Here is a 24,041-nt window from a genome sequence, read left to right on the forward strand (position 1 = left end):
CACACTTATGAAGTATATGGTATATGTGATGAAATCCACAAAGCATATGTAGACAGAATCAGCAATGGTATATGCAAGGATAAAGAGCTGATTTACTGTTCCATGGTTGGGACAGCAACCTGCATTCAGAGCCATCTAGGGGAGAGCAGCAGTGGCAAACCCTGCTCTGGCATACAAAAAGGAAACAGAATGGATGATTAGAAAAGCAGGAGGGTGGTTGCAATAGTGGCACTAGATGGGTATTTGGAAAGATTTGTTCTAAAAACCAGTAACAAAGAAGAAAAGGACATAGGTGGTGATCTCAACAATGAAGATGCTACTGAGACACCTGAAGGCAACAAACAGCAGCAGCAACAACTTTGCAGACTTGTTAGATATCTGTTACATCACAGCTACCCACTGCATCCACCACCAAGGATCCTGCAATAGATGTCCCCCACCCCAGCCCATCTCATCTCATCACATCTCAAATTCTTAAACTGCTTTTCCTGGTGAGGGCCGCAGTGGCAGCAGGCCAAGTAAGTCACCCCCGACTTCCCTGTCTCCAGCAACAGAATTCCCAGGCATTCCCAAACCAGTCAAGAGATATAATCCATCCAGCAGGTCTGCTACAGGGTGTCTATCTGGTGGGACTTTCCCAGAGGAGCTCTAGGGGAGCCACGCAGTGGACATCCTTATGCTATGCCCAAAGCACTTCAACTGGCTCCTTTTGATCTGGAGGAACAACAACTCTACTCTGATTCGGATAAAAATGCCCCAACTAATGATGTCATGCTTTAACAACAGAACCTCCATAGAGATCCAATAAATTAAATAGAATATCGTCGTAACACCATTGTAAGCGGTCACATTACACTATTAATTTTGTAATTAATTATTTTTACTGTATTTCAATAATTATTATTTATATGATTTATATATTATGCTAATGTTAGGTTAGATTAGCTTAGGTTAGGGTAAGTCAGATCAGGTGCATACTTGATGTCACTGGTGAAAATGACACAAAGGCATGTCCCCGTTGGCTAGTTTTTTGCCACACGCTGCATATAGAATGCAGAGATGCAGATGTGGCATCTTGTATCCAAAGTCAGTGTGGCAGAAATTACATCAGACATGGAGGCACACCTGAACTCCCTTAATATACATCAACAAGCTGAAGAACAAAACCAACTAATGACACACTGGTCAAAACCATAAGCCATCACTAAGGAAGACATGGTAATACAGTTCATGTTTTTCTCAATGGCCGCAAATTTTCCAGGTCTTATGACATGGGAAATAAATCTTTAACCCTTCACCACCGCACTTGACAATTGGTATGAGGTGTTAACATAGTGCTTGGTTCTCGCATGATGACAAAACATCTCCAGCTTGGTCTCATCAGTCCAAAGGTGTTCCAGATTTTTTCTGCTTTGTTCAGATGTGATTTGGCAATCTTAAGCCTTACAGCCATATTCTTTATGGAGAGGAGATTTCACCTTGCCAAACTTCCATGAAAGCCATACTTGTTCAGTCTTTTTCTAATTGTATTGTCATGAACGTGAGCAGTTAATATCCTCACCAAAGTCTGTAGGTGACATAATGTAGTTCTTGAGTTTTCCTTGATTTCTCTTAGTTTGACCTTGGGCTGAATTTGCAGGGATATCCACTCCTGGAAAGACTGTCAATATCATGAAAGCACTCCATTTGGACACAGTCCTTCTCACTGTAAAATGAAATCATTTCAGATTGTTTGGAAATGGTTTAATAACCTTTCCCAGATTGACAAGAAGCAACAATTGTTTCTCTGATGTCATGGCTGATGTCCTTTCTTCTTCATGAACACCAAACCTCCAAAGGTTTGTCACACTTCCTGGTAATTAATGTATTTTGTGCATTTGATTAATAAGAACTGGCAGCTAAATACTCTGTTAAAATTATCATGGAACTTGGAAGGGTCAGTTTATTTTTTACAACATGGTTTCTGAATATTTGCTTACGTTTTAAAAAAAAAAAATTAAATAACAACATATTGAAATCTGTTGTGTTTCATTTGTTACCTGAGATTAAATTTCTCTGTTTATTAGATAGATAGATAGATAGATAGATAGATAGATAGATAGATAGATAGATAGATAGATAGATAGATAGATAGATAGATAGATAGAACTTTGACTATTATTAATGTTAATGATGATAACACAATTATTATTCAGACCCTGGTTAATAAAAATCACAGAATTTCCTTGTAATCCCTTCTATGAACGTGATGATCTATATATTATATGGTGGGCAGGCCATTCTTTTTACTTTCCCGTATACAAAGTATAGGGAATGTGTTGTAATTGTCCAAAGATTCGATGTCGATATTTTGATGAATCACGATGTTTTGGACCTCTCTGACTTTCTCGTATATGAAGTATAGGGAAAGTATTGGAATCCTCCAAAAATTCCATTTCGAGAATTTGATGAATGTCGACGTTGTAGACCTCCCTGAGTCTGAAAATGCCATTTTAGGAATTACATCTGTATGTGTGTTGTGAAACCTATCCCGACACCCCAGACACAGAGGCACAAGTCCCAGCACTATACAGGCTTTATTTACAGTTTCAAATCACCACTCAGTACACAGTTCCTTTTTCTCCTTGTCTCTTCTGCCTCCTCCACTCCACTTCTGCAAGCTTTATCTCCCTCCTCCCGACTCCAGCTTTCTGAGTTGTGGCAGCTGTCCCCTTTTATAGAGCACCCAGAAGTGCTCCAGCTGTTCCATGATCTCCGTCCGGCTGCACTTCCGGGTGTGATGGCAGCCCTGCAGGAAAGGGCTCAGCTGTTCCCCATATGCCCCCTGGCGGTGGCCACGGGCCCCAGAAGGGTTGAGCTTCCCTGCTCTGTGGCACTGTAGCAAGCCAGGGGGCTGCCCTCTGTCATCCCGGGGGAGGTATTGCCCCATGAAAGCCCCTTCCCCAGGTCCTTCCCTTACGGAGGTGTCCTGGCTGGGTAAGAATCCCAGCTGCCCATTACAGTGTGTGTGTATAAACACAATAACTTGAGTACGCTTAAACTTAGGTCAACCAAATTTTGCATACAAGTATTAGGTACAGGGCGGCATGGTGGCACAGTGGGTAGCACTGCTGCCTCGCAGTTGGGAGACCTGGGGACCTGGGTTCGCTTCCCGGGTCCTCCCTGCGTGGAGTTTGCATGTTCTCCCCGTGTCTGCGTGGGTTTCCTCCGGGCGCTCCGGTTTCCTCCCACAGTCCAAAGACATGCAGGTTAGGTGGATTGGCGATTCTAAATTGGCCCTAGTGTGTGCTTGGTGTGTGGGTGTGTTTGTGTGTGTGTCCTGCGGTGGGTTGGCACCCTGCCCGGGATTGGTTCCTGCCTTGTGCCCTGTGTTGGCTGGGATTGGCTCCAGCAGACCCCCGTGACCCTGTGTTCGGATTCAGCGGGTTGGAAAATGGATGGATGGATGGTATTAGTTACAAAACATGGATTTCTATCAACTTTTGGACTATTTCCACTAACCGGAAGTGGTACTTAAACTGTTATTCATGCAGCTGCAGAGTCCGATTTATTCAACATTTCGTTTATAATAATTTGTTGTTGATGGTTCTTTAATGTACATAATATAAAAATATAATCACTGTCTACTCCTCAAATATCCATCCCCATATCTGAGTATACGAGAAAGTCTAGGGGAGACCACTCCCGATTTTTTATTTCATTGACAGAAGGTGTTGCGCTGTTGTTCTGAACCTGCCTACATGTGACAGCCAGAATCCGGTTTCATTTCTCTATTGAAACATTCCAGCTGCTTGTCACTTAATTGTTAGGCAACAGTTTTCCTTAATCTAATTGAAACTTGAAATTGGATCTGTTCAGCAGAAAACAAATTACTTAGTAGACCTCAGAGGGAAAGACGTGATTGAGATTGTAGAGATGGAAATATGTGGGCAGATTAGCAGGTAGGGTTTCTTAATGAAGGGACTTTCTACCAGCTCAGCTTACCTTAATGCTTTGTGATGGTGGTTTCTGTCGAAGGTGTGCTTGTATTCTAACAAGTCCTTCCTTTTTTTTCTTGTTCCTCCCATGAAGCTCCAGCATGACGGACATGCTGTTTATCATCGCTGTCATTCTCCACTTCACTCAGGCACCTGCTTGCCCATCTGGATGCCGCTGTTACAGTCTAACAGTTGAGTGTGGCTCTCTGGGGCTGCAGGAGATTCCAGGTGATGTCCCATCCACCACTCAGGTAATCAGATCACTGGCAGCAAGCAATTATTAGGTCATTTTAATCAAGATTATTTTCTTTCTTCCTAGCCCCAACTGTAGAAAGGAATGTTGCTACTCAAACTACAAGGAAAATCTAAGGTGCTTTAAATAAGTGTAATTTTGTTCAATCACTTAAGTGAGATAAGCAATACAGAGGCTCGGTGGTTAGGACTGCTGTCTCATAGACCTAGTGTCCTGGGTTTGAATCCTTATTGTCTGTGTAAATCTTGTACATTCTGCATAGATTCTTCTCTGGATAATCTACTTTTCCTTCCACGTCTCCAACGACCTGCAAGGTAACTTAACTAGTGATTATAAACTGACCTTGTGTGAGTGTGAGTGGGGCCCGTGTTGGACTGATGTTCTGTCCAGGGTTCATTTCTGCATTGTGTATGACGCTGTCCCCTATTTGATGCTGATTTGTAATAAGCAGGCTTGAGAAAGTCATGCTGTGTTACTTAGGTGGCAGTTGACCGATTTATTCAGTACAGTGAAGTGCGTAGATGTGAGGCAAGAAATCAGAAGTCTAGACATGCTGTATGTGCTACAAATCAGCTGAAGGAGGAAGAAGTCTTTGTGTGAGGAAGCAGCTCTCTGGATTATTATTCAGTCTGCTCTGTTGTAACATTCTCTACTATTTGTGACAACCACACAGACAAAGAAGTGCGGTGCGTCTTCTTGTGTCGTCCTTCACAATTCATACAGGCTGGTAATTATAGTGATCTCAATTTAGTAAGAGCTAGATGGACATAAGAATCCTAACAATAAAGAAAAAACAAAAAGCTCTGTGCTAAAATCGTTGTGGAAGCGCTGTTTAGCTTCTGCCATACAATTTGTACAAAGACAGACCAAGAAAGAAAAGTTTCTTCCAGGTGACATGAAAGGGTGCAACAGGAGAGAAAGCACCAGGAAGGAGTAGGCAGAATCAAGATCAGATATATACAGGCGACAGTTGTGAAATAAAAACACTGAAAAAATTGAGCATCGAAATCTGTATGCAGAATCAGCATTGTGGTCAAAATAAACACTGCTAAAAGGTTGTAACTGCAGTAGCTATCGTCTTTGTTAATACCAAATACAGAACCTTAAATCTGGTTTTGAATTTTAATCCAATAAACAGATATAGGTATACAATGTGCTGTTGTCATTAAACAGAAGTCACATCACATATCAATTGACTGCCAACAGACGTCCTTTCCGCAAACAACATGGCCACAGCCATCAGAAAAAGACCACAGAATGGCAGTGCTCACAACAAAATGAAATTTCAAAATAGTGCTGTGATGATGTCACTAACGTAGCAGTAAAATATTACTAACTGCTCATACCAAATATAAGTACACAAAAAGTACAAAAGTGAAATCTAGTGTTCAATTAATGTCGATTACAACTCAGAGTGATAGGGTGCAGTTGAAGAGAAAGTTGCGGAGTACCAGGAGATGGGTGTATCTGCCGTCCATTCAAAATAGAGGGGTGTGATATAAAGAAAATGGCCGCCTGAACAGCCACACATCAAAGAGGACATCCATCACACTTCTTTTTGCAGGTACCTGGGAAACTTTGTACAAATAACTGTAGATTTGTGATTGTGTGGTTCAAGACGTTAGTTTAACTGTGTGCAGAAGTTGCTTTCCACCTAATGCTGCAGGGTTAGGCACCGGCTCTCCACAACTCTAAGTTGGATACATGGGTTAGAAAATGGAGTCCATGGAAGACCAAAGTGAAGGCAGACTTTGTTTTATTGTAGCTACCCTCCTAATTAGAGGTAATCCGTGTTTTTTATTGATCTCGCTGTTTATTCAGAACACTTTTTTCACAGTTTCTGGCTTTAGGGTATAGATTTTGTATGACTTCACGGTTTTCACTCAGTTTTTCTATGACATTCTGTTGAAAACATTTACTTCATGGAACCGTTTTTAGCATCTTTGATATGTTAGTTATAAACAATTAAAATCTGGGAATTCAATTGTCATAAACAGAAATGGCAGCAAGAAACAATCCCTGCTCACTTATAGTCAGGTCAAGTAGCTTTAGTGTCACACCATCCATACACTGTATTGCAGCATACAGTGGTGCAAAATAACATTCCCCAGGATTGTGGTGCAACATAAGCATAAACACAGGACAAGTGCAAGAAGGTAAAGATCTATACTATATTATATATACTATATTATAGTAGTAAATAGATAGTAAATAGATACATTCTTCTTTTTCTTCTTCCTCTCCATCTTTTCCTACTTCTATGTGGGGTCGATATGTTTGATCAGCCTTCACCATACAGCTTGGTCCTGCACCTCCTCCCTAGTTAGACCCTTTTTCTTCAGATCTTCTTTTACTTTATCCATCCACTTCCGCTTTGGCCTCTCTCACATTCTCTTCCCATCACACATCTTCATTGTCCCACCTCATCACATGTCCATACCACATCATCCTACTCTCCTGCACTTTCTTAGATAACTCTCCTCCCACTGTTGTTGTACCTCTGATTTTCTCGTTTCTTATGCTGTCCTTTTTTGTTACTCCACACATCCATCTCAACATTCACATTTCTGCCACATCAAACTTCTTCTCCTGTGTTCCCTTTAATGCCCACATCTCAGCTCCATACCTCTTTACTGGTCCTACCACTGACTTTTAAACCTTACCTTTAACCTTCACCTTAATTCTTTGATCACACAATACTCCTGATACCTTCTCTCAATTGTTCCATCCACACTGCACTCTTTGAGTTATCTCTGCATCTAATTTTCCATCTTGGCCTACCACTGATCCTAGATATTTAAACTTATCCACTCTTTTCATAGCTCTCAGTGTAGACTAACTTCTGCATCCCAGACCTGATCATCATTAAACCTCATATATTCTGTCTTCTTCCTATTTTCATTCAATCCTCTATCTTCCAAAGAACTTCTCCATTCTTCCAACTTTCTCTTTTCTGGTGCTACGCAATATAACATCATCAGCTGAAAGCAAACACCAGGAGGATTGGTGTTCTATCTCAAGAGTTAACACGTCCATTACCAGATCAAAGAGGTAAGGACTTAAAAAAGATCTCTGGTGTAGACCAACTCTAACTGGGATCTTGCTTATTACCTTAACACTGCTTTTTAACCCGAGTCCTCACTCCCTTATACATCCATTGATGTCAAAAGGAGACACTCTAAAAATCCCATGAAAGTGGACAAATCCCACGATCTGGCAACACTGTTTGTAACAAACAGCAATTCACAATTTATTACAGCACTCATTTTTAAATCTCACTCTCCTTTAAAATTAATAGTATTGTTAAAGTCGGCCTGTGATTGTTGACAGGCAGTGTTTGACTTTACCTTTTGTGATAGTTGCCCGGACACCACCAGTCGGAAACCACTTCTTTATAAAAAGCACATGTTTATTCTCCATTAATAAACACAATTCCACACAGCACACAATGCACAAAGCAATAATCACCACTGATTCTCTTTTTCTCAGTCCTTGGCCGCCTCTACTCTCCTCCTGGGAGCTTTGTCCTACTCCCACTCCCGACTCTGGCTCCCTGATTGTAAGAAGGCGGCCTCTTTTATTCCTGCCCGGATGTGCTCCAGGTGATTGATGACGTCCATCCGGCAGCACTTCCTGGTGTGGCGGAAGTGCTGCCCTTTGCCCTGGAAGCACTCCGGGCGTCCCTGGCAGGTTCCTCCGCCATCTTGCCGAGTGTGGCGGAAGTAACAATGTCCGGGTCCCATGAGGTTTAACGCGCCCTCTGGCGGTGGCCACGGGTCCCAACGAGTTCGAATCTTTGCTCTCTTTTCCCATGGTCCATTCCTGCTCCATGATGGTTGTGCCTTTGTGGCCTGGAAGCTATACCCGCCACCTTCCGGTCCTTTTAGGCGTCCCGGCCAGGTAATAACCCTGGCCATCTGCGATACTTTCAATGTTGAACTTTGTACCGAGGTAGTACTAGTTTTTAATGTTTAATATTGTGAGTCCTGTAAGTTGTGACCATGTTTTGCAATTCAAATAATGAAACTGATAATGATTGCAACATCCAGATGTCACTGAAAAAGATTTAACATCTTTAATGACTTTAGTGAGAGTAGTGCTACAAGTTAAGGTGAATTTCATGTTTGACTGTATTCCCTGTTATCAATATATTAAAGAAAAGAAAGATGTCCTAAAGGCTGCAGGGTGATCATAGAAGTATTACTGGAAAAGGAACAAGAAAGAGTGACTATAGAGTACTACGACAACACACAGATGTTATTTTTTAATTGAATACGTTTATCATTAATTATATCGTATAGCAGAGATCTCCTTCTCTAGTGGGCAGTTTGATTGATTTTGGGAGTCAATTTGATTTTTACAAGGCCTCATGCATGCATTTCAGTGTTGCTGGAGCACAACAAATTGAACCGCCAATATAAACAAAAAGAGTCAGACCTCGACTAGTCACAAAAGGACAAACAAAGAATTCTTATAAATAAAATAAATATTTATGCTCTGTAATAAAGAAAGCTCTGAGAAGCAAAAAAGGCCCAGAAGGAGTTGCCTGAAATAAACAATCCAGTAGCAAACACAAATTCAAAGAGAGATTGAAAAACAGAGCAAGAGGTCAAAATCCAGTAAATCCACAATAAATAATCAAAATCTCACAAACTCAACAATACCACAAGTGTAGTCAATGAACTGCGTTACACAGAAGGTCTCCCCAGCTTTTATCGGACTTGGGAGGTAGACGGGTGGCTCTGCATCTTTGAGAACAACCCTCAAAACACAAGGAACATGGTAGAAAATACATAGTGTGGTCAATAGAGGGCATGCCAGCCACGCTACCCGACACAAACAGACACAGAAGGCACAAGTTCAAAGCACACACGCTTTTTATTTTCTTTTTCTCCTTTGTGGGAAACGTCTTCCCCGTCTCCCACAAGTCTAGCACAGTCCCAAATGGACAATTCCACACAAATTCTTCTTCTTCTTCTTTTCTTGTCTTCTCTCTCTTTACTCCTCCACTCCTCCTCGGCAAGCTTCGTCTCCCTCCTCCCGACTCTCCGAGTAGTGTCTGCTGCCCCCTTATATAAGGCACCTGGAAGTGCTCCAGGTGTTTGATGTCCTACTTCCGGCAGCATTTCCGGGTGTGGAGGAAGAACTGCCCATGAGGGCTCAGCAGCTGCTGCAGCACCCCCTGGTGGCACCAAACTCCAACTCCCATGGAGCCCTACGGGAGTCCTAGGCACCGCTACAACCCAGGGAGGCTTCCATGTAGGGCTCCTGGGGAGGTAACGCTCTGGACACTCTTGTTCCCCCGGTCCTTCCAGCATGGAGGTGTCCCGACCAGGCTACAGTACACACGTTGAAACTAAATGACCAAAAATAATGACAAAGAATGCATAATCATACAAATAATAATCATGTACAAAAATATTAATATAAACAACAAAATCAAAAATGAGCAAAAAAGACAAAAAAAAGGAATCTGAATCTGTAAATTGGTCTGATTTCAGTGAATCTATGTATTTTTTTTTGATTTGAGTAACTTTGTTAATCCCTGAGGGGGCAATTGTCTTTTCATACGATCTTTGGGAGTCAGAGCACAGGGTCAGCCAGTGTACAGCACCACTATAGCAACTTTTAGGCAAAAAGTTTTACTGAAGGGCCCAACAGAAGAGAATTACTGGAGCCCTTTTCTGTCTACCCATTCTGGCACCCTAACATTTCTTTTATATATGTGCTTCAAACCCACAGACCATTTTCCTCCAAGACAATGCCATCGGTCAGATTCGTCAGCAAGACCTGTCCAGGCTGGGCCAACTTCACTACCTCTACTTACAAAACAACAGCATTTCCGCGCTGGAGCCCGGTGCCTTCCGCAGCCAGAACGAACTCCTAGAGTTAGCCCTTAATGGAAACCGCATCCACTTGGTGACAGGCAATGTGTTCCAAGGCTTGGAGCACCTGCGCATCCTGTACCTGTCGGGGAATCAGATTACAAGACTACATGACTTCACTTTCCGGGGCCTGCAGGTCAGTGTTTGTGTGGACTGTCAACGTCCTGTGAGTTAAGACTGTCTGTTTCTCTATTTGTGTGATGTTCTTCATTATACTTGGGGTTCTTAATCTCTGTTCTGAGGAACCACTGTGACTGCTTGTTTTTATTACCAACCAGTTATTAAATTAGAAGCTAAATCCTACCATTACTGAAGCATTTAAGTCTGAACTATTACACATTACTAATAACTCAGGTTTTAGCTGCTTATGAACTTGAGAGCAACACTTTTTGAATCAGAGCATTTAGTACACAGAGTTTAGCTTCCTTTATTTTTAATAAATCTGCAAAAAGTTCTAAAATCCTGTTTTTGCTTGTTGTTCTGGGGAATAGAGTGTGGCTTGATGTGAGGAAAAACTAATTTAAATGATGGGCTGCAACATAACAAAATAAAAAAAGCCGGTGACTGACTGGTTCCCTCCCCACAGCCGATTTCTAGCCCACCCCGGTGTTGCTGGGATACACTTATTTCTGTGTGCCTTCCATTTAATTAAGAAAATAATCAATTCAGAGGACTAAATCCTTAAAACAGGGCTATTAAAATGAAGGGAAAAAGAAGTTAATTAGCAGTGAAAACTGGTCACTAATTAAGAAGATGGTTAGAATGAAAACCTGCAGCCACTGCGGCCCTCCAGGATCGGAGTTAGACACCCCTGCTCTAATAAGAATGAAGAAAACTATTAAAAAAAACAAACAAGATAAAGTAAATTAAATCTCCTGTGACATACAGTGCATAAATATTTGCCACATTGCAATAATAAATTAGCAAACCTAGCTTTGCATTCCAGACTGACACCAAAGCACAGAAACTGAGAAAGAGTCCAACTAAGGGGTGAAAACTTGCAGCCACAGGGGGTCCGCAGAAGTGAACTTGAGTGATCTCTGCCTTAAACATCATTCTAACACGTTTTCAACTGTCTTGCAGAGGTTGCAGGAACTCCACCTCCAGGAGAACAGTGTGGAGCTACTGGGGGAGCAGGCCTTAGCTGGCCTCTCCTCCCTAGCCTTGCTGGACCTGAGTCGCAATAACCTGCGGACTCTGAATCAGGCCTCCCTGCGTCCTCTCATCAGTCTTCAGGTCCTGCGAATCACAGGTGAGTTGTCCCCAAACATGCTCTTTCCATCAAGATCGTCACGGGTGAGACAGCACGCTCATTAGATCTTGCAAGAATCAGAAAATATTTTCTCTTGCTTTCCACGATCTGTCTTTTTTAATAAGAGCGTTTGCCTCAGGAGACGCTGCTTCCAAGCAGACAGCTTCAGTTCAAACATCTGCCCAAATTTAACTGCAGGCCTTTCAGTCATGCGGAGATGAAAGGAAGGAAAACACCCAGCAGGGTAATGCTGAAAAAAAGATCACTGTAGACTAAACAGAAGAATAACAAGGTAAAGATGGATTATTTACTTCATCTATGAGAGGGTTTTCTATAAATTTCCCTTCATAATAGAGAGAAATCCTTGGTGCTGGATCCTGTGAAAGGTTTTCATTTTGGGAAACCTCCATTCATCAGCACAAGCAGTGCCTTCAGAAAGCATTCAGGCCCCTTCACTTTCTGTGCACTTTACTGCCTTGTAGATTTAATTTTAAATGGATACATTTGCCATTTTCAACCATCAATTTACATTCAATAATCCAAAATGAACAAAAAATGTTTTCAGAAATCTCACATTTTTCTGAGTATTCAGACCCTTCGCTTTTGATCTTTCTGAAGTGAAGTGCATCCTAGTTGCTTTATTTATCCTTTACTTAAATTACACCAAGGAGTACAAACTACACAGTAAATCTGCCATGTTGTGTATTATATCACCTTTATCTATAGATACAATTTAAATAAAGCTGAAATCTTGACATGTCCACTTTCAGTGCAGTGAAAAAGTATTCTTCTTTCTGCTTAGTCGCTTAATTGTTTCTGATCTCCAGGCAAATTCAGTAAAATACAAAAGACAACCTGAGTAAACAAAATACATGTTTTTAAAAGATTATTTGATTTGCTGAAGGAAAATATTTCACCAATATCAGTATCACCCATGTGAAAAGTAACTGCCCCCTTACTCACTCAACCAAGAAACCAAATTTAAATAACAGGTGTCATGGATGACCGGGACCCTTGCCCAGCCGGGACACCTCTGTCTTGGAAGGACCTGGGGATCGAGCTTCGACAGAGCATCACCTCCCATGGAATGCTACATGGCAGCCCCCCTGGGTGGCAGCGGTACCTCGGACTCCTGCAGGGCTTCATGGGAGATGGAGTTGGATACAGCCCTGTTGGGATCTGGGGGTGCCGCCAGGGTGTGCTGCTACTGTTCCTGAGCCCATGCGGGAGGTTCTTCCGCCACACCCAGAAGTGCAGCCAGAAGTGGGGCAACGAGCACCTGGAGCACTTCCAGGTAACTTATATAAAGGACCAACAGAGACTACTCGGGGAGTCAGAGTTGGGAGGAAGGAGGTGAAGCTAGCCGAGGAGCAGTGGAGGAGAAAGAGAAAAGAAAGAGAATATTGTGTTTAAAGTGTGCTGTATTTGTGCTTGGGACTGTGCTGTGTACTTGTGGGAACGGGGAAGGCGTTGCTCATAAGTGAAGAAACAAAGATAAACCATTTGTGTTTTAGAAGTGTGCATCCTGCATCAGTCTGTGTCAGGTTGAGTGGCTGCTACACCCTCTAGAGTTGTCACACGGGTTAAATTCAACTAGAAACGCCCAAGAATGATTGCTGCCAGCCCGACTGAATCTAACTTAAATAAAATATTTCTAGAAATGTGAAGTTGGCTAAAAGATCTCAACAAGCAGCACACCATGCCTCAAGCAAAAGAAATTCCAGAAGACCTAAGAAAGAAACTTACTGAAATATATCCCGGGGACTCCTGTGAACCACCGTGAGAACCATTATCTCCAAATGACAGATTTACTGCTTATCCAAATTTTCCAAGCAGTAGCCAACCTTCCAAAATTACTCCAAAAACGAATAGAAATCTCATCTGGGAAGTCAAAGAAGAACCGTATGAATAGTTAAAGAACTGCAGGCCTCTCTCAGCTCAGTTAATGTCAGTGCTCGTAATTCAGCCATTAGAAAGACATTGGGTAAAAATGGTGTCCAAAGGGAGAGTAGCAAAGAAAACAGAATGGCCTGTCTAACATTTGCCAAAAACACATTGATTACCCTCCAAAACTTTTGGGATATGTTTTGTGGAGTGATGAGCCAATACTGGAACCTTTTGGAAGACATTGGTCAAGATACATCTGGTGTAAAGCCAGCCTTCCACAATAAGAACAACTCTTTACCAGAAACAACTGAAGGAGAATGTCTGGTCATCGGTCCATGATCTGAAGCTGTAGCTCAGCTGGGTTATGCAGCAGAACACCGATCCGAAACACAAGAGCAAGTCCACCTCTGAATGGCTGAAGGAAAAAAATTTAAAATAAGGTTTTGGAGTGGCCTAGTGAAAGTGCTGACTAGAACCCCATTGTGATGTTGTGGTGGGACCTCAAACGGGCAGTTCATAGTTGAAAATCCTCCAATGTGGCAGAAATAACACAATTCTGTGGAGAATAGTGGTCTACAATTTCTTCACAGTGATGCCAAAGACTGATCTCTTATTACTAGAACAGCTTGATTGCAATTGTTGCTGCTAAAGGCGGCACAACCATGTATTGAGTTTGGGAGCAGTGGGACAATTCCTTTTTCACATGGGGGATGTTGGTGTTGGTGAACGTTTTTGCTTTCATTAAATCAAATAAAGTGGCTGTGGGGCATCTGTTGGTGAAGAAAGATTCACTGATCTCCACTTTGCTGATGATGCTGTGATCTTCATGGAGTCAATGGAGGCTCTGATCGGGGCTCTCAAGAGACTGAGCGAGGAGTCTGAGTGTCTGAGCTTGTGAGTGTCCTGATAAAAACAAAGAGCCAGGCCTTTAATGACCTCTTGGGCACAGCCATCAGCAGTGTGTCTGTCAGCGGAGAGAGTGTTGACCTTGTTGAGAGGTTTACTTACCTCTGTAGCAACATTCATGTCTCTGGTGACTCTTCCTATGAACTTAGTAGATGGATTGGGAGAGCATGGGGGGTCATGAAGTTGCTGGAAAGGGGTGTGTGGCGCTCCCAATATTTTTGCAAAAGGACAAAGGTCCAAGTTTTTAGAGTCCTGGTGCTTCCTGTTTAGCTATATGGTTGCGAGACATGGACGCTATCCAGTGACCTGAGACAAAGACTGGACTCCTTCAGTACTGTGTTTCTTCAGAGAATTGTTGGATACTGCTGGTTTGACTTTGTGTCGAATGAGCGGTTGCTCACAGAGTACCAAATGAAGCACATTACCTGCATTGTGAGGGAGCATCAGTTACGGCACTACAGCCACAATCGGAAGGTTGCCAGTTTGAATCCCGTAAATGCCAAAAGGGACTCTGCTCTGTTGGGCCATTGAGCAAGGCCCTTACATTGCAATTGCTGAGCGCTTTGAGTAATGAGAAAAGTGCTATATAAATGCAAAGAATTATTATTATTATTATGTGGTGCAATTCCCCCGAGGGTGATCCAGCTCACAGGATCCTCATTGTTGAGGACCCGAGTGGCTGGACCAGGCCAAGGGGTCGCCCACATAACATCTGGCTGCGGTTTATAGAGGGTCATTTCTGGAGGGTAGGACTGGACCGCGTGTCTGGCTAGGGAGTTGCCAACCAGGATCCCGAGCTGTTTCGTCGTGGGGTGGGTGCGGTAATGCGCTGTACCAGTGCATGTTCCCTAACCTGACCTGATTAAATCAAATTATTTAATCTACAGTAAGTAGATTTACTTATATTGTCTTTTGTAAACCGTTAAATTTGTTTGGAGATCAGAAACAACTAAGTGTTATGAATAAGCAAAAATGGAGGAAATCAGGAAGAGTGTTGCTGGGGCAGACCTTTGGGCAATCCACATTTTGTTTTATTTTTTCAGTTTGTTTAAATTCAGCAAAATTGTAGTAATTGTGGATTACATTGGGCAGAAACATAATCACATTGAGGTTTGTTACATGCAGAGGGTGTGTTAACTAACATCTTTCAACAAAATATGTAATTTGGTGAGGGATCTCCAAAACTTTTTATGTAACTTCATTTTTACAGCATATATTAATGGACTTTTCTCTTTTGTGTATTAAAAAACTGTAAGCTTTAATAAAATAAGGACGGTAATACGTGCATTGACTGAGCTAAGGCTATCTGGTAAGGGGGGAAAAAACATAAAATTCTAATCTAGAGTAATTACACAAAATCGCTTTTTTTTCTGGGATCTACGGTCATAAGGAAAAAGGGCAAGACAAAATTCCTGAGGTAAATGTGTGTCCAGTCCCTCTGTACAATACATTATGGTGTAGGCAGTTGGTGATAGTGCTAGAACATGTCAACAGTCTACTGCTATGCTGAGATCAAAACGGGATTCATTCGGACTCTAATCACAGCTCCCAGTGTCAATTAGATAATGGAGATGATAAATATGTATGGGGTGACATGGTGGTTCAGTCAGTGCTGTCCATTCATAGGTCCAGCAGACCGGGTTCAAATCCTGGCCAGTTGTAAATTGGCCTAATGTGCATTGGTGTGCCAAGTGATGGACTGGAACCCCAGCCAGTTTCAGTTTCTGGTTTGAAGTGAATGTCATCAGGGCTATTTCTAGCTCTCCTGAATTGGATTAAGTGGATTCAAGAAATGGATGGAAATAGGTGTGATGAGGAAAGTTCAGACATTATATAATAAGGGTGCATGTGATCAGCCAACACACTCGGCTTCATTAACAGCACTCTCTCTTCCCAGATAACCCCTGGCGCTGTGACTGCGCACTTCATTGGCTGAGAAGCTGGATTAATGAGGATGGCCAACGGCTTCTGAGTTCTGCTGACCGCCGAGTAATGTGTGCCGAACCCCCACGGCTGGCACACCAGAGCTTGGTTGAGGTGCCAGGGAACAGTCTCATCTGCATCCCACCCATCGTGCAGCTGGAGCCCAACCACCTGACAGTACGGCTGGGAGAGAATCTGCGAGTTTCTTGCCAGGCATCGGGTTACCCGCAGCCTCAAGTCACCTGGAGAAAGGTAGCTCAGGCTAAATCTGACCCCTCGCCCAAAATATCTTCAAGTGGGCTTGCAGCTGGGGGTAAGGGGCTCGCTTTAGAGCCTGGCAAAGGTGGCAGAGGAGAACGCTTTGACCCTGACACTGGCAGTGGAATGCTCTTCCTCAGCAATGTGACTGTGGCGCATGCTGGCCGTTATGAGTGTGAAGCGTGGAATCCTGGAGGGGTAGCAAGAGTGACCTTTCATTTGTCCATCAACCTCTCCTCTGCTGGGAATCAACATGCTCGCGCCTATCCAGCTGTAGACATTAGCCAGGAACCGTTGTATGACTTGGAGAGTATGGATTTTAATGCACTCAGCATGGCCACACAGACCACAATTGCAATCGGAATTTCCCTTTTAGCTCTCACCGCGCTTCTGCTCATTGTCATGATATACAATCGTCACAAGCATCGTAAGAAAGGACAGAAAGAGGAAAACATACTTTATGTCAATGATTACTCAGATGGTCCAACCACCTTTGCCCAGCTAGAAGAATATCGCGATGAGAGGGGCCATGAAATGTATGTGCTGAATCGCAGCAAGCCAGTCTTCCCCGCTAGCTACAGTGGCCAGCAGGGGGTGCTAACACCTGAGCAACTCCAGGATCAGGCAACTCAAACACTGGAAGTGGGAATGGGGTCAGGGACTAGGGAAGGGGGTGAGGAGGAGGAAGAAGAGGAGGAAGAAGAGGAGGGTCTTTTCATAAACCAGAGTTTGCTTTTCGACACGCAAATCGCTTATGAGATTCATTGCTGAAAGTGATGGAGGCCAGGCTAAAGCGTGGCCTTCTTGGGATACGGACCACACCTAAGGATAAGAGACTCCAGAATAATGACTTGTCAAGAAAGGCCACCACTTTGAGACGATGCCTAGGCTTTACAACTAAAACCAAGATACTGTGACAAGATTTTATCCTTCTCTTCGCTTACAGATTATGTAATTTGGTTTCTTTGCAGAAAGTTTTCACTGTAGGACATCTAAGTTAAATTTCATTAGCTGCCTACATATTGTTAATCTGTGCTTTGCACACCCTGGGACATTTGGCTGTAAAGCTTGGTTACTCCACTCAGTCCTTAGCGGGCTACAGTTGGCAAAGGTTTTTGTTAAAGCCAATCCCTTAAGAAGCGCATCTTACTGAACTAATTTTTTAAATCAGACATGTTTCTTATCAGAGTTCAAATTCTGAAAGGCAACCCTAAAGCTGGACTAAGCAGTTTCAATAGAGAGATGTGTGCGCTCAATCTGGGCTTTTGTTTTCTATGAGATTTACTAAACTTGAACAAATATTATTAAGTACACCTGTATTCAGCCTCTATGACATGTCCCTTATATTTTCTATCTAAACATTTTTAGTTGGGAACATTCAGATTCAATAAACCAATACAGCTCATGATGGAGAGCCTCATAGTCGCTATTACTTGCAATTGAACGTGCTGAATTTAATTAATTTCGCCCATACAACACAGGAAATTTCCAGGATAGCCCACCTCAGCAATTTGCTTAGTCACCCATACCATGGCGACACAACATTTGACAGGATTAATAGCACCTATACATGAAATTATTACCCCAGATAAGAAGATGGGCATCCTGATAGGTACTCAAAAGATCTAAAACACAATACATTAGTGAATGGCAATGGTTGAGTATTCAGTTCATGCTTTATACTTTCTCGAATACGAAGTATAGGGAAAGTATTGTAATCATCCAAAATTTGTTGTCAAGATTTTGAAGAATCTCAATGTTTTAGACCTCTGTGACTTTCTCGTATACGAAGTATAGGAAAGGTATTGGACTCCTTCAAAAATTCCATTTCAAGATTTTGATGAATCTCGACGTTTTAGACCTACCTCAGTCCGAAAATACCATTTTTGGAATTATGTCTGTGTGTGTGTCTGTGTGCGTATGTGTATGTAATCACGATAACTTGAGTACGCTTTCACTTAGGTCAACCAAATGTTGCATACAAATGTTAGGTACAAAACGTAGATTTCTATCAACTTTTGGGCTATTTCCGCTAACTGGAAGTGGTACTTTACCTTTTATTCATGCAGCTGCAGAGTCCGATTTATTCAACTTTTCTTTTATAATAATTGTTCAATATATTTTTCATTTGATTTGATTTGTTGTTGATGGTTCTTTAATGTACATAATATAAAAATATAATAATTTTCTTGCGGTTTACTCCTCCAATATCCATCTCTATATCTGAGCATACGAGAAAGTCTAGAGGGGGACCACTCCCAATTTTTATTTATAGCATTACTATTTTGACCAACATACTCAAATCACAGAGGCACATTTGGAACATGAACACTTAGACTGATGGGAATTAAAAAAATAGTTGAATTTGAAGTAGCAAGGATCTAAAGATGTCCACTGCTGTATCTTACTGTTCCTTATTGGTGCACAAAGCTCAGTTTTCATCAAATGAGTACCATATACCCCGTCATGTTACTGCTGTACCACTGCCATATGCACAAACTATTCTATTTACAGGTGAAAAATACAGGGTGGTGACAACAGGGCCCCACAGTTTCTTCACTGGTTTGGACAGAGAGAGCCTCCAGTACTTCTGAATGTGACCAATTTTCAGACATGTTTGAAGCAGCTAAGCTAAACATTCCAGCTAGTCAACTGCTAATGAAAGCTTCACAGGCGAGGGAGAAGTATGGTACATGAGGGTGCTTTGACGTTTTTTCCAAGATTTTCTGACATCTTTCACACAAATATTCTAATCTGGGAATTGTGCTAGGACCTACTGTAACTTGGCACTGACCTTCCTTGGATTCTTGATTTAGTTTTGTTCACTCATGCCATCAATCTGGAAAGTTACTGGTAAATTCCTAGGGTAGCCTGCATGTTAGCCTGATAGCCTTCTGGGGCTAATATAGATTGTATGCAGTTTATAATATAAATAATTGCAAAATCAACCCATCTATATAATAAAAGCCCAGCGCGGTGTCCGTGTCCGGGTCCTGGTTCCTTTTGGCTGTATAGCCGCCCCGTAGAAAAGCCCCAGTTACTTCCCCTCTCAGAATTCCTGCTTACCCCCCTCCGTTCTTTCCCCTTTGCTTTTATTTTTCCTGTTCCCGAAAATCTTTTCAAAAGAAAAGTAAAGAAATAGACAGAGCGTCACATTAACGTCTTCTCCCCTCTGCCCCTACAGCGTCCACCGCGCTTCTCGCGTTTTTATTTATACAAACACATTACATATAAAAACTATTTACAAAAAAAAATTAATCCAATTTTCCAAACAGAACTATTTACAATACACATAGACTTTATACAAAAAATCCTAATTATATATTCTCAACAAGTGAAAATTAAAAAAATTTTTTTTATATATATATATATAGAGAGAGAGAGAGAGAGCATACCTTTTCAAAACAAAAGTAAAGAAAATAGACAGAGCGTCACATTAACGTCTTCTCCCCACTGCCTATTAAATAATAAATGAAATCGATTATAAATTATTAACACAAAGTAAATGAAATAAAAAAATCACAAAAGAAACAGAAACCACAACCTACCCTTACAGCGTCCACCGCGCTTCTGGCGTTAGAGCAAAAAACGTGGTGTATGTAGGTTATGAGGTAGGACGCTAATTAACTCCCGTACTACAACAGATTATATTGTTGATATACTATTAACTATTTACAGGGATCAACTCTTTTGGGGAAGTTCATAACAAAAAAAAACTAAAATTATAAATAACATTTACACTTTGCTACATGTGCACTTGAGTCGTTCGAGCCCCGCGTCTGAGTCGGATGGGTGTTTCAAGCCGCAATTTTCTATTTTCTCCCTTCCAGCCCACTATGCCTTTCCGTCTTCAGCTACCCATGTGCACTTGTATGGAGGAGACCTTATCGAACAATGCCGAAACGAAAGGCAACTGAACCTGCTCCTGCGAGAGAGGACACATTACAGCGTGATCGCGAAAGAAAGAGGCAAAAGCGTGCCAATGAGTCACCCGGCGACAGGTCCTTACGATTGCAAAACAACCGTAATATACAGCAACGTACGGTCTCCCAAGAAACTCCGAGTGAACGCTCTCACCGTTCTCGCTCACAACAAACTGACACTCACCACTCACAGACATTACCGCAACGACGCGTCTCCACTCCTCTTCCTTACAACCATTTACACAATGTATACGATTCTGATTAGTCTGCGTCCCACACTTCGTGAATCATGGGTTTTGTTTTGAAATTTTGTTTCCCATGCAAAAATCAAATGCGGTGCGATGAAGGACCCAGTTCACGACTGCCAGGCGCCTTTAAACAGGGAGTCCTTCAACTGTGGTCATCCAACGCGCAGCGTACCGCGTGCCAAGTCGCTAGTTAACAATAAAATGCAACCTGTTGCAGTACTGATAGGGAGCTTTGATAAATTTAATACCTCTGATTTGTTCCACACTCACGACTCCAGTACAGAAGAGCCTGACTAGCAGTGGAGTTCAACGACAGCTGAGAATGGGCCTCAGATTCACAGATCTATTACAATGGACTCTAATGTGTGGATGAATACAGAGGAATGGGAACTTGCCAGGGCTGTGGTCAGGCCACAGGTTCGCTCACTCAGCACTGTATTGTTTCACTAATTGGTTTCATTCTGCCATTATTATACAGGTGGTCCAAATCTCTGTCTTCAACAAAGATTCAATTCTAGTGAGCATGGAAGATATTGAGCATTACAGGAAGACTCTACATACCGACAGGGAGCCAACTAGATAATAGAGCCAATTCAACCATTGTTTAAAGAGTAAGTTTAGTATTTTTCAAGTGGAAATTATTTCTTCACAATCATGGTATATATTAACTTGCCACATAAAATTGTGTCACAAAGTGAACCATTTTTTATACATTTTAAAAATACCTTGACTGTTCTTGCAGTTTACAATGGGGCTGAAGAATACCTTAAAAAAGGCTTAATCTTACCAAATACCGTACACCCATTTTTTCATTTAGTTATTAGCTGATGCCTTTATCCAAAGCGACTTACGACATTTATGATACAATTGGTTCCATTTCTTTTGGTTTTCCAGTTGGAGCCCAGGCAGGTCGAATGACTTGTTCAGGGTCACACAGTGGAGTCAGTAGCGGAATTTGCACCCACAGCCTCAAATCCAAAGCCTTAACCGCTACACCACACTGCCTGGCATTTTTCAAGGCGAGAATGTTATCGGATATTAATTATTGTCTTGAGATTGCACAAATATTGTAAAACAGTGCATTCATGTTGCTTTTGAAAGGAATAAAAGAAGTAAACAAGCTATTTGTGAGATTCAGCCATTTTAAAAGAAAATGACCGGCTTTCCATCTCATTTTTGCCGTTTTTGGCACTGTGGGAAAGACAAGAAATGGGCATCAGTCCATCACAAAAACAACTGACACACACACACCCATGAACAATCCCATTCATGCTAACCTGGAATCGACATTTAAAATAATCTTTAAAGCTTTGTATATGTGTTAGAGAGAACACTACAGTAAGTCTGGGAGATCATGCAAAAACTCCACATGGACAATGATCAGGCACACGATTCAAACCTGTGACGCTAGATATGTGAAGCAGCACCATAATGATGATTTACTTTGCCATCTTATTCATCTATACAGTATTCAGTTACCTAATAAACAACATTGCCATTGTCAATATTCTACAACTCTACATTTCAACCCACTTTACTTGCAAACGGCTCATCTGAAATATGTTTGGAACTGCGGTTGGCTTTAGTAACAGGCGATCAGAAACAAGTTTTTCTTTCCTCTTTGGATGCAAGTACTGGTCCACAAAGAAATGAACATTACAAACTCACATGTCTGCTTCCAGCAGGTATCCCATTTAAATATTCACAACCAAAAGCGCTACAAACCATAACTGTAAGGTATTGTAATTGCCACGAGGAAGTCGATGGAAACTGTAAAAGCTTTACTTTTTATTTTTTTCTTTACATCCCAACATGCTAGTTTTCAAACCATTTTCTCAAAAGATAATTAGCTTCAGATGCATTTTTGGTTTTGTGCAGATCAAGTTCCTTATTTAAGGCTAAAGACCATCCACGCTGTGAGTAGACAAGCAAGCAGGAAATGTATTCTTACCTCAAGAAAACAAGAGTTCCAAGGATCTGTGAGAAAATTTCTAATTTCCTTACCTTATCACAAGGATGCCTCATACAGACAGAAGACATGTTTTCTTAAATCAACACCTTTCCTGATTCAAAGCGGACATATGAGGTAAGTTTTAAGGCTTTTCCATTCATTCATGGACTCTGGTACACTTCATCCCCATTGTAAGCTGCAAGAACAGACGAGGCATTGCAAAATATATACAAAATGCTTCAGTTTACAATGCAATTTTAAGTGGCAAATTAATATATACTATTATTGTAAAGAAATAACTTTGAGTTTAAAAATACCAAACTTCTCCTTTAAGTCTGGTGAGTTTGTCTGAAAGAACATTTTAAAATAACTGCTTATGATAAGAAGATAACAGAGAGAACCTTATCCTGGAAATCACAAGTCTGGTGGCAACACTGTTTTTTGGTTGGAGGCAGGGTTGCCAGGTCCGTGGTTTTCTCGCCGAGTTGGGCTATTTCTGACTGTTATCTGTGGGAAAGAAGGTGTTTTCGTGGGTTGAGGTTTTTGGGCTACTTTAAAAAAAAAATAATGCTGCATTTTGGGCTATTTTTTAACCCGCACTCCCCCAATGAACTTTTACCATGTTTTTTTCACACTTGTATTATGTTCTTTACTGTTCTAAAATCCCCCCCGTTGGTTGTGTGATGGTATATACTCATTATATCACTCTGAAATATCTCAAAGGGACCCCCCCCCACTCTGAAATATCTCAAAGGGACCCCCCCACCCCCCCACACCCCAACTCAGGCTTTGGTATGTGGTATGTACCTAACCCTCTTGCTCTGACACCACCCCCCCACTTTCCAGTGTCTCATTTTGTGCACCTCTGGCATTGGGCTATTTTTTTGGGCAAATTTGCTATTTTTAAGCAGTCATTGGGTTATATTGTTTTCAGGAATCTGGAAATCCTAGTTGGGGAGAAAAGCAAATGCCCATTTATCTTAACAGGGTGAACTCAGATAGAATGTCAGAAGTCAGCATATATTGCCTCGCTTGGTTTTCTATGTATAGCTTCCCACTACAGCCTGGCTACTGATGGATCACCCAGATTCCCCTTCAGGTTTTTTTAGTGTTATTTTTGCTCCATCACCCTTCCTCTTCGTCATACACTAGCCCCCAATCATATTATACCTGCCTCTTTTTTATTGTTATATTTAACCCCAATTTGTTTTTTTTCATTTACTATTAAAAAACCTGTCAAATTAGACCATACTGGATGTTTTACAATACTAGCAAATATGGAACAATTCTGATAAATGCAACGAGGATATCTTCATCGGTTGTGTGAAATCCCTCCAATTTGTTGTACAGTACTTACAAATATATATTTTGTCCTCAGTTTTTTTTCCTAATAAAAAAGCACTTTACTAATCCTGCTAGTACTCTCTTAATTTTTACATCAGCTAATTTCATTCTTTTCACCCCTCAACATCAAATGAATACTCCTAACTCAGCCATTAATGATGATGGTGTGTTTATTGCTAAAAGTGGGTGAACACTGTAGATTAACAAGTCAGTCAGAGCTCCTCTTTAAAAATG

General features: G+C 41.6%; 1 protein-coding gene across 1 annotated transcript in view; it reads left to right on the plus strand.

Moving 5' to 3' along the window:
• The window catches only part of lrrc24 (leucine rich repeat containing 24), a 42,526-nt gene extending 23,229 nt beyond the window's left edge, over window positions 1-19,297 (plus strand). The window contains exons 2-5 of the mRNA XM_028804253.2: window positions 4,072-4,228; window positions 9,973-10,251; window positions 11,199-11,367; window positions 16,058-19,297. Of these exons, the coding sequence (XP_028660086.1) occupies window positions 4,079-4,228; window positions 9,973-10,251; window positions 11,199-11,367; window positions 16,058-17,112 (1,653 nt within the window). The 5' untranslated portion in view covers window positions 4,072-4,078 and the 3' untranslated portion in view covers window positions 17,113-19,297. The remainder of the gene's footprint in view (window positions 1-4,071; window positions 4,229-9,972; window positions 10,252-11,198; window positions 11,368-16,057) is intronic.
• Window positions 19,298-24,041: the final 4,744 nt, after the last annotated feature.

This window comes from Erpetoichthys calabaricus, chromosome 6 (genome assembly GCF_900747795.2).
Source record: "Erpetoichthys calabaricus chromosome 6, fErpCal1.3, whole genome shotgun sequence".
Classification (NCBI taxonomy): Eukaryota; Metazoa; Chordata; class Cladistia; order Polypteriformes; family Polypteridae; genus Erpetoichthys; species Erpetoichthys calabaricus.